The sequence below is a fragment of the Eurypyga helias genome, unplaced genomic scaffold (genome assembly GCF_000690775.1).
Source record: "Eurypyga helias isolate BGI_N326 unplaced genomic scaffold, ASM69077v1 scaffold8276, whole genome shotgun sequence".
Taxonomy (NCBI): Eukaryota; Metazoa; Chordata; class Aves; order Eurypygiformes; family Eurypygidae; genus Eurypyga; species Eurypyga helias.
Window position 1 is genome coordinate 127,668 of NW_010258564.1, and position 13,728 is coordinate 141,395.

A 13,728-nucleotide genomic window follows, 5' to 3' on the forward strand; every position below is an offset into this window, starting at 1 on the left:
AAAGGCTGAGAGAATTGGGCTTGTTCAGCCTGGAGAAGAGAAGGCTCTGGGGAGACCTAATTGCAGCGTTCCAGTACCTGAAGGGGCCTACAAGGAAGCTGGGGAGGACTTTTTACAAGGGCCTGTTGTGACAGGACAAGGGTTAATGGGTTTAAATTGAAACCGGGAAGATTTAAATTGGTTATCAGGAAAAAAATTCTTCACGGAGAGGGTTGTGAGGAATTGGCAGAGGTTGCCCAGAGAAGCTGTGGATGCCCCATCCCTGGAAGTGTTCAAGGCCAGGCTGGATGAGGCTTTGAGCAACCTGGTCTAGTGGAAGGTGTCCCTGCCCATGGCAGGGGGATTGGAACTAGATGATCTTTAAGATCCCTTCCAACCCAAAAATTTTTATGACTATATGATTCTATGATATCCTTTTGCAGCTCTTCACAGTTAGTTTCAATTTTAACTATTCTTAATAATTTTATATCAACCACCGTTACACCTCCATGTTCATCTTCTTTCCAGATCGCTTATGTGTTGAATCGTGAAGTCCCAGAAAATTGTTCTGTAGCTTCACTGATAATCTCCCAGTTCTTCAAACTGATCAGATAATCCTAGAACAGGTGGATTTTTTACGTGTTGTTAATTCAAAATAGGGCTGACCTTCAACCTCTCCAAGAATCTAATTTCTTTGACAGCCTTTGATGAGTGACCTTGTCAAGAGCTATTTGAAATTAAAGTACAGTGTTACCTTGACCATTTTTATTCATATTCTCCCTGACTCTTGAAGCAAGTTGTATGCAGATTGAACCATGGCTTCCCCCTTTAAAAGCTGTGCTTATGGTATATGACTGCATACTAAGATCGCTGTATGGTAGTGTGATAAATACAATCCTACTAATCGTATTTTTCTATGGATTTTACATCAAAACACTTGACAAAGAAGTCAGACTTCCTGGTCTGTAGCTCCTCAGATGTTCGTAGGAGCCCCTTTTTTTTAAAAAAAGCACCTTTTATACCTATAGTCGTTCTAGGCCTGAGCCCCAGGAAAGCAAAATGGTACATCCCACTTTCTTCCCTATGTGTTTGCCCTTGGGGAGTTGTTAATATTTGTAAAGTAATATTTCTCCTAAAATTTCTTCTACTTAAACTTCAGTTACGATAACTTCAGTCTTGATATGGGAACCTGTCTAAGTTTCTTTGTAGTGAACAATACTGAAAATAGTTCATTTAGGTTTTATGATGCAGTGTGATACTCCTGAGGTGTTCCTTTTAAATCTTTGGCATCTGTTAATTGTGTATACTTGCTGACAGTTTTTGTGAATCAATAAATTTAAAAACCTTTTTTTTCTTTTGTTTAAGACTCTTCCTGAAAATCATTGTGTTGAATTGACATATACTATTAAACTTTTGCCTTTTTCATCAACCCCCCCCAAATGCAACTTAAAATAAGATAAAATTATTCTAACCTTTATAATAATACAGTACTTATGAACACATCTGAACAATAATATTATCTTTTGGATCTTATGTTTTTAACTTTTATTAAGTCCTTTTAGTAGGTGCAATCTGTACAAATATTGAATGCTCTTTACGAGTCATGCCATTATTTCACATTCCTAATGAAATGCTGATCAATTAATGTTTTGTACCGCATCCTGTTCTTCAGGGTTATTGCTACACTAGCAAGTGACATGCCTACAGCAACTGACAGAATAAATGTAGGAAAATTACTGAGCAGTTGCTTGGTGTCCATATGAAAATTAGGAAAAAACCCTCTCTTATTGCTAAGGGATATTTTTCATCATTATTATTTATTATATTTGAGACCAAGGAGGCCATTACAGTTGCATAGACATAAGGGAATTATGGAGGCCTTACCTTCCCACATTACCCTCTAATTGCTGTGCTATGGCTGTTGTACCTCCAGGCTTTTAACCTTGCCCAGTTTCTGTTTTGGTCACTATGAGTCAATAATGGCAGAATGATTGCCATCTACATTTTCATCTAGATTTTTGATCATTTATATCAGGTGCCAAAGGAACTTCTAAGACATATTGGGGCCTTGAGTTATGTTCATCAGAATCAATCTCTTAGACTTATATACATGACTGTCTTTCAGAGGTTTGGTTAAGATAATAAAAAATTCATTCAGTCATTTTTTATTTCCAGTTATCAAACTTCAAATATAACAATAAATGAAATTGATCAGCACAGAAAAAAACCATAATAAATGATTTTCAAGCAGCTTACAAATCACACAGTTAACGTGGCCTGAACCCTACAGAGGAAGAGGGAACCACTCTCAAAGCTCCTGTGCTCTGCATTCCAATGAAAATACCTCCTTTTGGACAATCTTTTGCCTTCCCAGAGATGACCCCATAATATAGTCTTCCTTAGGCTAATTAAGTAGTTTACTACGCAAGCTACTTCACAAGACGTGTCTTTCAGCTGAGTTCAAATCTGAGTATGAAAGTGCTGAATTTGTGACTGGTGTGAAACCCACCGCTTCGAAATAAATCTAACTTGCCTGACCTTGACATTTGTCTGGGATTAAAAACCAAACTTTCCTTTTTGTTTAAGCAAATCTTACTCCTGGGCTTTATTCTGAAACAAGTCATCCCACCTTACATTTCCCAGTCTCTAGGTCTGTGGTCTTTCAGTGTGTGTAAGAAGAACTGTCCACATTACTGTCCAGCCAGGGTCTTCCCTGGTTGGGTGAAGCTGAACTGAGATGAAACACTAATAACCCTTCTGTTATCAATCTGATTACTGAAAAAGGCACTGATTCAAATGACTGGGAGGTTTAGATTGGATTAGAACCAGAAGGGGTTTAGATTGGATATTGGGAAAAATTTCTTCACTGAAAGGGCTGTCAAGTATTGGAACAGGCTGCCCAGGGAAGTGGTTGAGTCACCATCCCTGGAGGTATTTAAAACACAAGGTTTAGTGGTGGATTTGGTAGTGTTAGGTTTTTGGTTGGCCTTGATGATGCTAATGGTCTTTTCCAACCTGAAAGATTTTATGATTCTATGATTCTATTAAATGTAGCTCAATATTTATAGAAGAGATGATTTCCCTATTCCCCCCTGCAGATATTTTTTTACCACAATGCAATTAATACAGAACAATTATTATATATCATCCAACTCAGTTAAGGAAAAATCTTCCTAAAATCAAGTTTAATTTTAATAAGTGGTTTCATGTAACAAGTTGTTCTGACTTGGCTGAAAATATGTGACTTGAATCCAAATCTCTGCTACACAAAGTTAGCTACACTGTTGTCTGCATTTTGGTTTTCCATCAAAAAATAGAGATGACACAGTTCACTAAATTGTGTGACAAACACTGATTGTGAGGTACCCACATACCACAGGGATATATGTAATACAATTTCAAACATTTACAGATATTACCACATATAAAACTGTTTACATTATCCCCTGTGGGCCATTTAATGTAAATGGAGAATGGAAAGAAGTAGCAAGATCAGTTTCTGTCAGTCTTTTCAGCTAAGGACAGCTGAAATACCTACAGACAGGGTATCAGTCATTATCAGTTGGAAAAGGACTGTTCTATTTCTTCATTTACCCTGCTACTACATGACTTTTACAACCTCAAATGGCTAGTATAAAAAATTTGTAAGTCTGTGACTGTATCCATACAAGAATGCTTTTTGCCTTCATGCGGGAAAAAAATGAGACTGCTGAGAAATCATGACACATCATCTTGCTCCTGCTGTGTAGAGCCCAATGATTCTGTTCCATTAGTCTTCCAAATATTAACTACTATTATCTACAAATATTAATTCTGAATGGAACAGGTTACAGGGAATACTTGAATAGGTGACTGATAAGCTGTTAAGACAGTAGCTAGAAAAGCATGTAAGATTTGTGGCTAAACATCATGAGAGTGCTAGGGAGAAAATGAAAGCCAAAGATTTCCTATACTCAGGAAAAAGATGAGGCACAGATTTATACTTGTCCTTATTTTATTAGCAAAAGATACAGCCCCCATAGTTCAGTGAGTAGGAGTGTTTGCCTGAGAGCTTTGGGTGAAGTCCCTGCTCCTAATCAGATGGAGTAGGAATGTTAATCTGATTCTCTTACAGCTGGGATAGTGCTCTAATCAAAAAATTATTGGGGATTCTTATTGGATTGGATGTTCCACTTAATTTCTGGTAAGCCTGAGGAGTGATGAACTTGTCCTGCTGCATAAGAATTTTCTAATAACTTTACGGATCAGAAATTGAGTTTTCTACCACACTGTAACTATGATCTGTTGTGTGAATATGTATTCAAATCCAAGAAAATGTTTATGTATAATTTCTTCTCCTATCAGTAGTCTGTGATACAAACTAGCGTTGTCTATTTAGCATTTTCCCTGATGATCTGCACCGTTAAATGTCCCCAAATATTTATTTGGAAGAGAAAGCCCTGGATACACACATTTACAATGATGGCAAATTCACAGCACAAACCAAATTAATTCAAATATAATGATGATGCCCACCATTACATCCTGGCTGCAGCACAAATCGTCAATGCATTGGGAAGAATTCATTGACTCACCTGCCATGAATCTTATTCTAAATGGAAGGACTAGCGCCTGCTGTAAGTCTCTAAAAATTTACTGTGGAAATGGTTATTTTATGATAACTCTCCACAATATTCTTTATGCTTAGAGATCTCTTAGCCAAGTTTTGGGCTATAAATTTATTCTTTGAGAAGCCCTAAAAATGCTCTTGTGAAATTGCATTCTAAAATGCACTGAACACTGTAGTACCAACAATGTTTTCATATGTTACTCAAAGAGCAAATCCTATCACATACCAACAATTGGAAAGAAGCCTTAACTAGAATCTATTCTAGTTTCAAAGAAATTTTAGTAATTTGGTTTCTGGGGAAAAAAATACTTTAATGAATACAGCACAAGAAGAGGACAAACTCTTCTTCAGTTTACAACTAGAGGATAAGGTGTTCATGTATTTCCAATTATAGAGGTATAAATGTAGAAGGTGACTTTCAACCAAAACAAAATGTTTAACTAAAGGTTAAACAAAAAATCCATCTTTATATTATACTCCATTTCAATAGTTCAGCAGTTACTCTCTGAATTCAATCTAGAAAGCGCTTTCTAGAAATAGAATTCCTATCTTGAAATATTAAAAAAAGTTTCTTATAACTAATAAATACCATGTATATGTCGTACATGAGAGATTTCTACCTCTCTTACACAGCAAGTACAACTGAAAGAACTTCATTTTCAATTGTAAGTGGGTGTGTTATGACTGAAGTGAAGGGAACTGGAGCCAAACCCTAAGGACACAAAAGAAATGAGGTAAGCTCAGAATAAACAGTGATGGAAACAATAGTATTTTTCCTAGGTCTTCAAACAAAACCCCAAAATTTCTGGTCTATGATGTGGGCTGCAGAGATCTCTGTTTCCCTGTGACTGAAACATCAAGCAGTAACTATAACCAAGACTGCTGTCTCTCTATGTAAAGAAGTCTTCATTGAATCATAAGCTAGCTTCAATCCATCAAGTTTCTCACATATATGTAATTTAGCATCTAAGTTCTTCTGCTAAGGCCAGCATCTGTCATTGGATGAAACCAAACTTCACCCTTTGGATATTCAGAGATGAGACAGAGCATCTGAATGGCTTGTGTACAATATTCCAGTACAAACATCTGTGCATATATAGTTGTATGAAAACATGATTACCTGAACATTACCACTGACTATGTGTATACATAATTTTTCTGCACAGCCATAGACATCAAGAAAAATTAGGACTCCGCTACACTAGACAACATGCTGTCTTGCTTGAGAGGTCTAGAAATATGAGTCAAAAAAAGGTCAAAAGAACTATCATTGTTTGTTTTGTTCCATTTTGTTTTTATAGGGAGGAGATTGTGCTAAATTTGGCACAAGAAATCTGTGGCAGATTTCTTTTAGGTATCTCTGGCCAATGTTTATTGTTCCTCCTTTCCAATTGCCTGCTGTTTATCCAGGTCAGGCTCATAAAAGCCATTCAGAAACCTGGAAAATAATATTTAATCTAAATGATTAGGAGGGGGATCTAATTTTCTTGGGGTTTCTAATTATCTTCCTGATGGTGTGTTCACAGTTCTTGAAGAACCTAATTTCTGCTGTAGTAAATGGTATAATCATTTGGACTTCAAATATGACCTTAAGCTCATTTTTTCTTGTAACATGCACTGCCTTTTACAGGATGAAACCAACATATCCCTTTTCTAGTAAGGTAGAAAAAGTATCAAAATTGCTGCAGTGTTCAGTAAGGATTTTTTCATTTGGTTCTGATCAATTAGGACATAAAGTATTGTTGCTCTAAAATTTGTTGTTATCTAATTAATTGGAAGGAGCTTCCTAAATGGGAAAGGTTTTTCAGTTAAGACTCCCCATATAACCATGGAAATATAAGCACCTATTATTTCCTTAGTAAGAAAGATCAAGCTAACACTAACATTTCTTCACCATTAGCAACATCTATTGAAATACCCATTTTTTTAGATTCAATAGCAACAAATCATCTATGTTATTAACTTACTGCAGTCCTAACCTCAAGCAGGATCAAGCTCATCACAATCAAATTATTTCCCTATTTTGACAAGAACACCAAACTGACAAAATCATTCTTATTTAAATACTATGCCATACCCTATGATTGCAAAGCAAGAAGTCCCTTGTGAATTTGTATCTAAGATCCTGTGACAGTAAGATACATTACATCACGTATTACCATTCTTAATGATCTGAAATGATTTGTAGCTATAAATATTATTTTCATTATCAATTTGCACATTTTTTAATTTAGTCAATATTAATTAAATTATTACTAACACACTTCTGTCTGACATCTTAATAGCTACACTTTGATGAAACATAATTCCAAATCCTGAGCTGAATTTAGAGGAACATTTTTTTCTCCAGTTCCTTTATTTTATACCTTGTATACTTTGCATAGGGATCAGTTAACCCACTACTTTGTGCGACAGTTTCACAAATTATCAGGAGGAGAAGCAAACCAAGAAAACATGACTACAGAAGATGTGCAAAATCATACATATCTAGAAGCTTAAATTACTTTAGATAACTAAAAAAAGCAACTTCATTTCCAGCAGGTAATGTTTCTATAAACTGGTGGGAAAACTTACCACCTAAACATCTTTGTCAGAGTTTCTCTTAACAGAGCTCAAACTAAACTCAGCAAACTGTTTCACAGTGTAAAAGTCTTCTACATTTAATGTTAGAACCTAGTATTTTCCAAACTATTCTCATTTTTCCTCCTAAAATATTTATATTGTCTAGAGGCCATCCAAGGATGTTTTCTCTATAATTTTTTAGGCTACATCTTTTACAAATAGTGTCTTTGAACTTCTGTGTCCTGTTTGATAATTCACTAAAATCTCTATGAAACACTCTGTAAAGGGTGGTTTTATACAAGCCCTCCATAAAAATTCCTGCCTACCTGTAGATTTTCACTGAGAAATTTAGGTGGAAAGACCACTGGTGCTGACTGTAACAGATTTACTAAAAGGTAAATGGAAAGAAATATTACTATTTTTTGGGGGGAAAAAACCAAACCCAACAACCCTGTCCTATTACATATAGAATCATAGAATAGTTTGGGTTGGAAGGGACGTTTAAAGGTCATCTAGTGCAGCCCCTCTGCCATGGTCAGGGACATCTTCCACTAGATCAGGTTGCTCAGAGCCCCAACCACCCTGTCTTTGAATGTTTCCAGGGATGGGCATCTACCACCTCTCACAGCAACATTTTCCAGTGTTTCACCACCCTCATAATAAAAAATTTCTTCCTTGTATGTAGTCTAAATCTTTCCTCTTTTAGTTTAAAACCATTACCCCTTGCACTATTGTAGCAGGTCTGTATTTTCTTTTTTAATTAAAATAAGATTACACTGGAGTATTTTTAATCCTGACTTTCATTCCAACATTTTTGACCACCTTGCAGTGGAATCTAGGTACAAGAGCCAGAATGAAACAGAAAAAAAGTGTTTCTTCAAAGTAGCTGTAACCATGAAGGAGGTAAATTTATTACAGAAAAGCAGAGATTGTAGGAAATCTTTTATTTTCAGATCATTAGACTATCTCACTACAATGTTAGGGGAGAAACAACATGTTTACTACAGGTGTACTGGCTATCCAGGGAGGCTTACATTTTATTAGCCTTCCCCTGGAGAAGACCTTGCATACTTTGATGTCTCTGTCAGTGCTATCAGTCTGTATACTGCTAGAGAGCAAACTTTATTTTGTCTCTTGTTGAAAAAAAAAAAAAAATTCCAAGTAGAATTACTTCAATATTGAGTTTTGTCCTGAAGCATTAGGAGGACCCCCAACAGTCTCCAGACAGTCTTGTGTAGTTTTTATGGACTTGCACAAATCAAATATGAGATGTGACTGGACACTTAAAAATGTAAGTTCATGATCTTGTAATACAACCCACATGAAAGATGATACTATGAGGTTGAATTCTGTGAGTTAGTTCACAGTTGGATAAGTATTTTCAATTCCCATTACAATCCAGGTTGGCTTTGTGTCTTCCAGAATTCAGCTGCATATGAAGAAACACATTAGAAGACAAAACCAGTAATGGAAGTAGCAAAAAAACCCTGTGCATTTCTTGAAGGGGAACACTGACATCTTTAATGTTAATTATCACTTAAGTAATAACTATCATCATTCTTCAGGGATGAAAATAATCTATGTGAAACTGTTTATTTTGCTCTATCTTTATTTTTTATATTATTTATTTCCTTACTATCCTATACTGGCCCTTTTTAATACTTAATTTCCACCATTGTTGAAATTATTATGACTTCTTTCAAACTTTTCTTAATGTTAGGAAAAAGATGTTTAGATAACCAAGTGATGTTCAAACAACAAAACCCTGCAAATGCAGAACACATTCTATTATGAGAAAGTAGAAATTAACATCCTTGATAGCTTGATAACTCTACATTCTATCATTATGTGATACTATTAATCACATATAGTTAATCAATAGAATTAGGACTGACAAGATTCAGTTCACAGAACTATGATGAAATGGAAAAAAACTTGAAAGTCAAGGTCTGCATTCCGTTACTTGAGAATATGTCTGATCAGATACACTGACCTCTGTTGAGGTATAAACTAATTTGCTTTAATGGACACATCAGAAAGTATCCTCTAATGTCCAGAAATTGTACAGGTTCTCTTTTTTTCTGGAAATTCCACCATAGCAAAGCCACTAGACAGTATCTACACAGAGATAAAATGAAGAATTACTTAAGTCTCTCTGTATAGTAATAATGTTAAAATTAACATCTTTTCAAGAGAAATAAAGAAGATTAAAAAAGGAAGAAAACTTGGACTTAAATGTATGAACTTGAAATAACTGCCTTATGCTATCAAGCATCAAATGTTTTATACTCCCTTAGTTTCTGTTTCCTAAATCTGAAGAGGCTTTCTGTTGTTTTTATTAGTCAAGATAATTTACTGCTCCCAATCAGCAGCCAAGCCTGCAAAGATCCATTTTAACAACCCTGTTTATTATTTGTAAACAGTTATTAAATAATTCCTCAAAGTTTCTAATGCATTATAAAAGCAGTTAATGAAATCATGCATGATTTTTTTTCCTGCTAGAACTTCTTATCTTCTCAGATAGAATTTTAGAGTGTTTTTATAACCCAGCTTGAAGTGAGATTGAATTGTATAAAATGACTGATTGTCAAGGACATGTGAACAAATGAAGTATTCATTTTATTCAGAATCCATTGAAAGATTTCTTGATGTTTTTATTTAATTTGCTTCATATCAAGGAGCTAAGTTCCCCTTTGAGACACATCAAGAAGGAAATAAAAGATTAATAAAAGCCCACAAAGTTCCTACATTCTTGCAGAGTTTGACAGAAAGCCTTAATATTATTCGGCTTTTTCCTCATAGATAAATAAAGACCAATATTGTCACAATAGTGGTTTTTGTCAGAAACTGTCCAGTCCCCCGGGTACAATTACTGTTTATAGATCAACATCCAAGAATGACGATAAATATGTCAAATAGAATATTTTTGATTTAATAATACGTATGTACTGAGAATAGACCATATAATTTGTTTTATTTACATAATGTCATTTGTAGAAACTGTTTAAAACCACAAGCTCTTTCAGTGGTTTCTGACTAATGTGCTGACTACATAGGATGAATATCAGTTGTGTTGCCAACCATTAGAACTCAGGAAGCTGTTTCATTTTTAAACTTAAGTGAATATTTGAAAAGTTGTAAGTTATCCAAATAATTTTATAATAAAAAAGCTTAAAAAGCCATATTCAAAATTGTATAACGGAACTCAGAAACACAATGTCAAGGAAATTTTCAGGTAGCTGAACGTTTGTTATGATGCCATTCTAAACTTGTTACTTTGTTATCAGAGTCCATCCTCAACAGTTTCTTTCTTCACAAAATACTCTGATTTTCTTTAACTCAAACGAACATCTCTACAGCACATATATTATCCCATATTTTGGAGTATAGTATATATGTGTTTAAAATTTTGTCATTGCTCTTTAATATTTGTCAATGGACAAGACAATATAACCTAAAGCAATTTCTATCAAATAGAAAAGGTGAGGTAGCATAAATGGAATATTTTAACTGTGAGCCCAGATAGTTTGTAAAAGGCCCATTTATTGTACGAGAAGGTAGAACAAGGCAGCTGTCATATATAGTGATATTTAACAAACAGAATTTTCCTGAATATTTTTTCAAGGTAGGTTTATAGATGCTGCAATGTCAGGTAGGGAGTCTGGGTCTCTTCACTGAGAAACTTGCTGAGTCATACAGGAATGCAAGCTATTTACTAAGAACTACTAAAGAACTCCACTACAATAAAGAGAATTTTCAGAAATCCCAACTGATAAAAATCAAGATGTGCAAGCCTGGTAGAAATTCATGTGTGTGAAAAAATGAATTGGGAAATTGTTGAGGAGTAGTTCACTTATGTGCAAATGCCTCTCCAATACTCCAGCACAGTTCAGAAGGTTGGATAATCACAGTTGTATGACAGCCAGCCCTGAAACAGAAATTTGCTTGAGGCTCATATATACTACCCACTTGACATTTAAGAAAATCTGTGCAGTTTTCCTTCACAGATTTTGTTTTTTAGCTCAGTGATGTAGACTGCTGCATTTATCCTCATTTACTCTTTCCATTTCTTACACTGTATGGTGTCCGTATGTATGATATGGATAATTAATCTGTTGAATTTTTACAGAAAACTGGAACCCAATAAAAGCATGAAGGAATGCCACGAAGGAAGAGTAAAAAAAGATATAAATATTAAATATGACAGTAAAACTGGTTTGGGTTTTTTTTTTTTTTTTGGTCATAGTTCAAACTTTTAAAAAAGACCATTTTGTGTATTTGTTTTTTATTTTTTTAATTTTCAAAGGTTGACATTAAAAAGATCAGGTCTGCCATGTTAATTCATAAAACTGAACACCTGAAACTCAATAATTAGCATAGGCACTAAACCAGCAAAAGAAAACAGGAATGGTATGATAAAACATTCAGCTTTTTGCTGGAGAGGCTGCATGCTGTGTAGACAGAAATTTCCACTTGTTTCACTGAATAAACACTAACTTAATTCTATTGTAATCTGTGGACACATTTTTTACTTACTCTGTTAAACTGTCATCTGTGTTTAAATCCAGCTTTTGTAATGCTTCTGCAGCACAGGACTAGTCATAGTTCTAGAAAAAGCTATAAGGTTTTTGAGGCAACAGCCTGAGTCTCTTTGTCTCTGATTTATTAATGATGGATTTACATATGTTGAATTGCATAAATGTATTTCTGAAGAATTAGAAAGCATCATTAACTGTGGAACATACTGGAAATCAGGAAAATATAGGCATTTATGGAATCATTCTAAAAAATAAACTTATTTTGACCAAAACCAAAATGCAAATATAATGTAATAAATATGAAACTTTTTGCTGAAAAAGAGCAAATAACACAGGTGCCTCAATAGGCAGATATTCCGATAGAATCAGAGTTAAATATAACTTATATTGAAATGTCATGTTTCTCCATAAGAATTATTATTGGAAGGTGTTTTCTTTTGATTTTTGGGAAAAAATCCTAAGCCACTTTTTGATAATGAGATTTAGATACTAATTTACAGAAAAAAATACTGCAGCTATATGCCCCAATGAAATTCAAAACTCCTTGGGTAACAATATTGTAATCAACGGTTCTTGGTTGTACTTGATCAATGAACTGAATTGGAGCCTGAAAGTGTAACAGGTCTTTAGTACAGAAACAGTTAAAAAAAAGTGAATGTTTTAAGCCATACAGCCTCTGTTCTGTTGTGTAACCACGCGTGCCTTCTGTCATCCGAGAGGCATGAATCTGTATCTACCGGCATCCTGCTGCTGGTCTGTGTGCCCTGTGTGGTATTTGCCCATCCCTTGGGAATGTCTCAGATGTCTGAGGGTATCACAGAGTGGCAGTGGCCACTTTGGTTGGGGCAACTGAACTGAGTCCTGAAGAAACAGACATTACGGAGAAAGGAGATTTGCTTCTCTCTTTCAGTGACAGGGCAACAGAATAGCAAGAAGGAGTAATTGTTCTAACCGAAATACATCAAGTGTCAGATAGCACCTCAGCCTTCCTACATGTAAATATTTACACAACTTGGGTGTTTCAAAGGAAACTGTCTCCTTCAACACCCTTCCTTTGCTGATTGCTGCAGTAAATGCGTGCATATATTGAAAACCAATTCCTGAATTAACTAGAGTATTTTTGGCTTAGAATTTTTGCATCCATGTGGTACCCAGAAATACTGTCTTTCTTACCATCGTTTCTCAGTGTCAGAGGTGTAGGAGGACTCAAAACTCTGGCATTTGTCACTGTGTTTTTTACCAGGCATATATAGCTGCCAACATCAGATGTTTGCACCTTGGAGATGTAGAGATTTCCTGTCTCCTGAGAGATGAAGCGTCTGCTATCTTCTGCCACAAAAGATGGAAATTCATTAAACACCCAGCTATAGATGATTTCTAAAAGAAAAAGGGAAAAAGAAGAGAAAGCAATTATGGAAATAATATTGAGTAATGTTAATGGTTACGCTCAATACATGTTTATGTTATTTAAATAAACTAGGGAAAAGAAACAGTTAAAGGCTTTTAAAACATTTTGTTTATTTGTTTGTTTGTTTGTTTTAGAACTGAAAAAAAGATTTTTTTTTCCTCTCCTTGGAATTTTGGAAACAACATAAGCATTGAGTCCACAGGACAGATTTAGTTCAAGAAAATTAATGAAATTATTCATCAGACTCAGAAGCCACCCATATAATATTAGATAATTCCCTTTTCTAATGTTTCAGGTCAAGCCAGAAAAAAAGTATAAAGCATTCTTTTCTCTACTTGTTCAAAATTTAAGTCAAATGTAGCAAGATGCATACTACAACACTAGGGATAACTTTTTCATTTGTGTGTATAAACAGTTTTTAATTATGAACATCTTCTTTGATAATCAGCAGATTTGAATAACTGTTCAACCTATTTGCAGACAGTAGTACTGCATTATACTTCTATCTTCTTCTGCATCTGCTTCAGTGAAGAATATCAGAACCCTGACTACCTGTGGCTTAAATCCCTATGCTCAGTGAATAAACCAAAACTACCAACAGCTTTGCCTCATAATCATAGAATCACAGAATA

At 34.9% G+C, this 13,728-nt stretch overlaps 1 protein-coding gene across 1 annotated transcript in view; it reads right to left on the bottom strand.

The window, feature by feature from the left end:
* Positions 1-13,065, bottom strand: part of CNTN5 (contactin 5) — a gene marked incomplete at both ends in the record, with an annotated part of 137,862 nt that extends 124,797 nt beyond the window's left edge. Inside the window, one exon of the mRNA XM_010154386.1 lies at positions 12,862-13,065. Within this exon, the coding sequence (XP_010152688.1) occupies positions 12,862-13,065 (204 nt within the window). The remainder of the gene's footprint in view (positions 1-12,861) is intronic.
* Between the last annotated feature and the right edge of the window lie 663 nt (positions 13,066-13,728).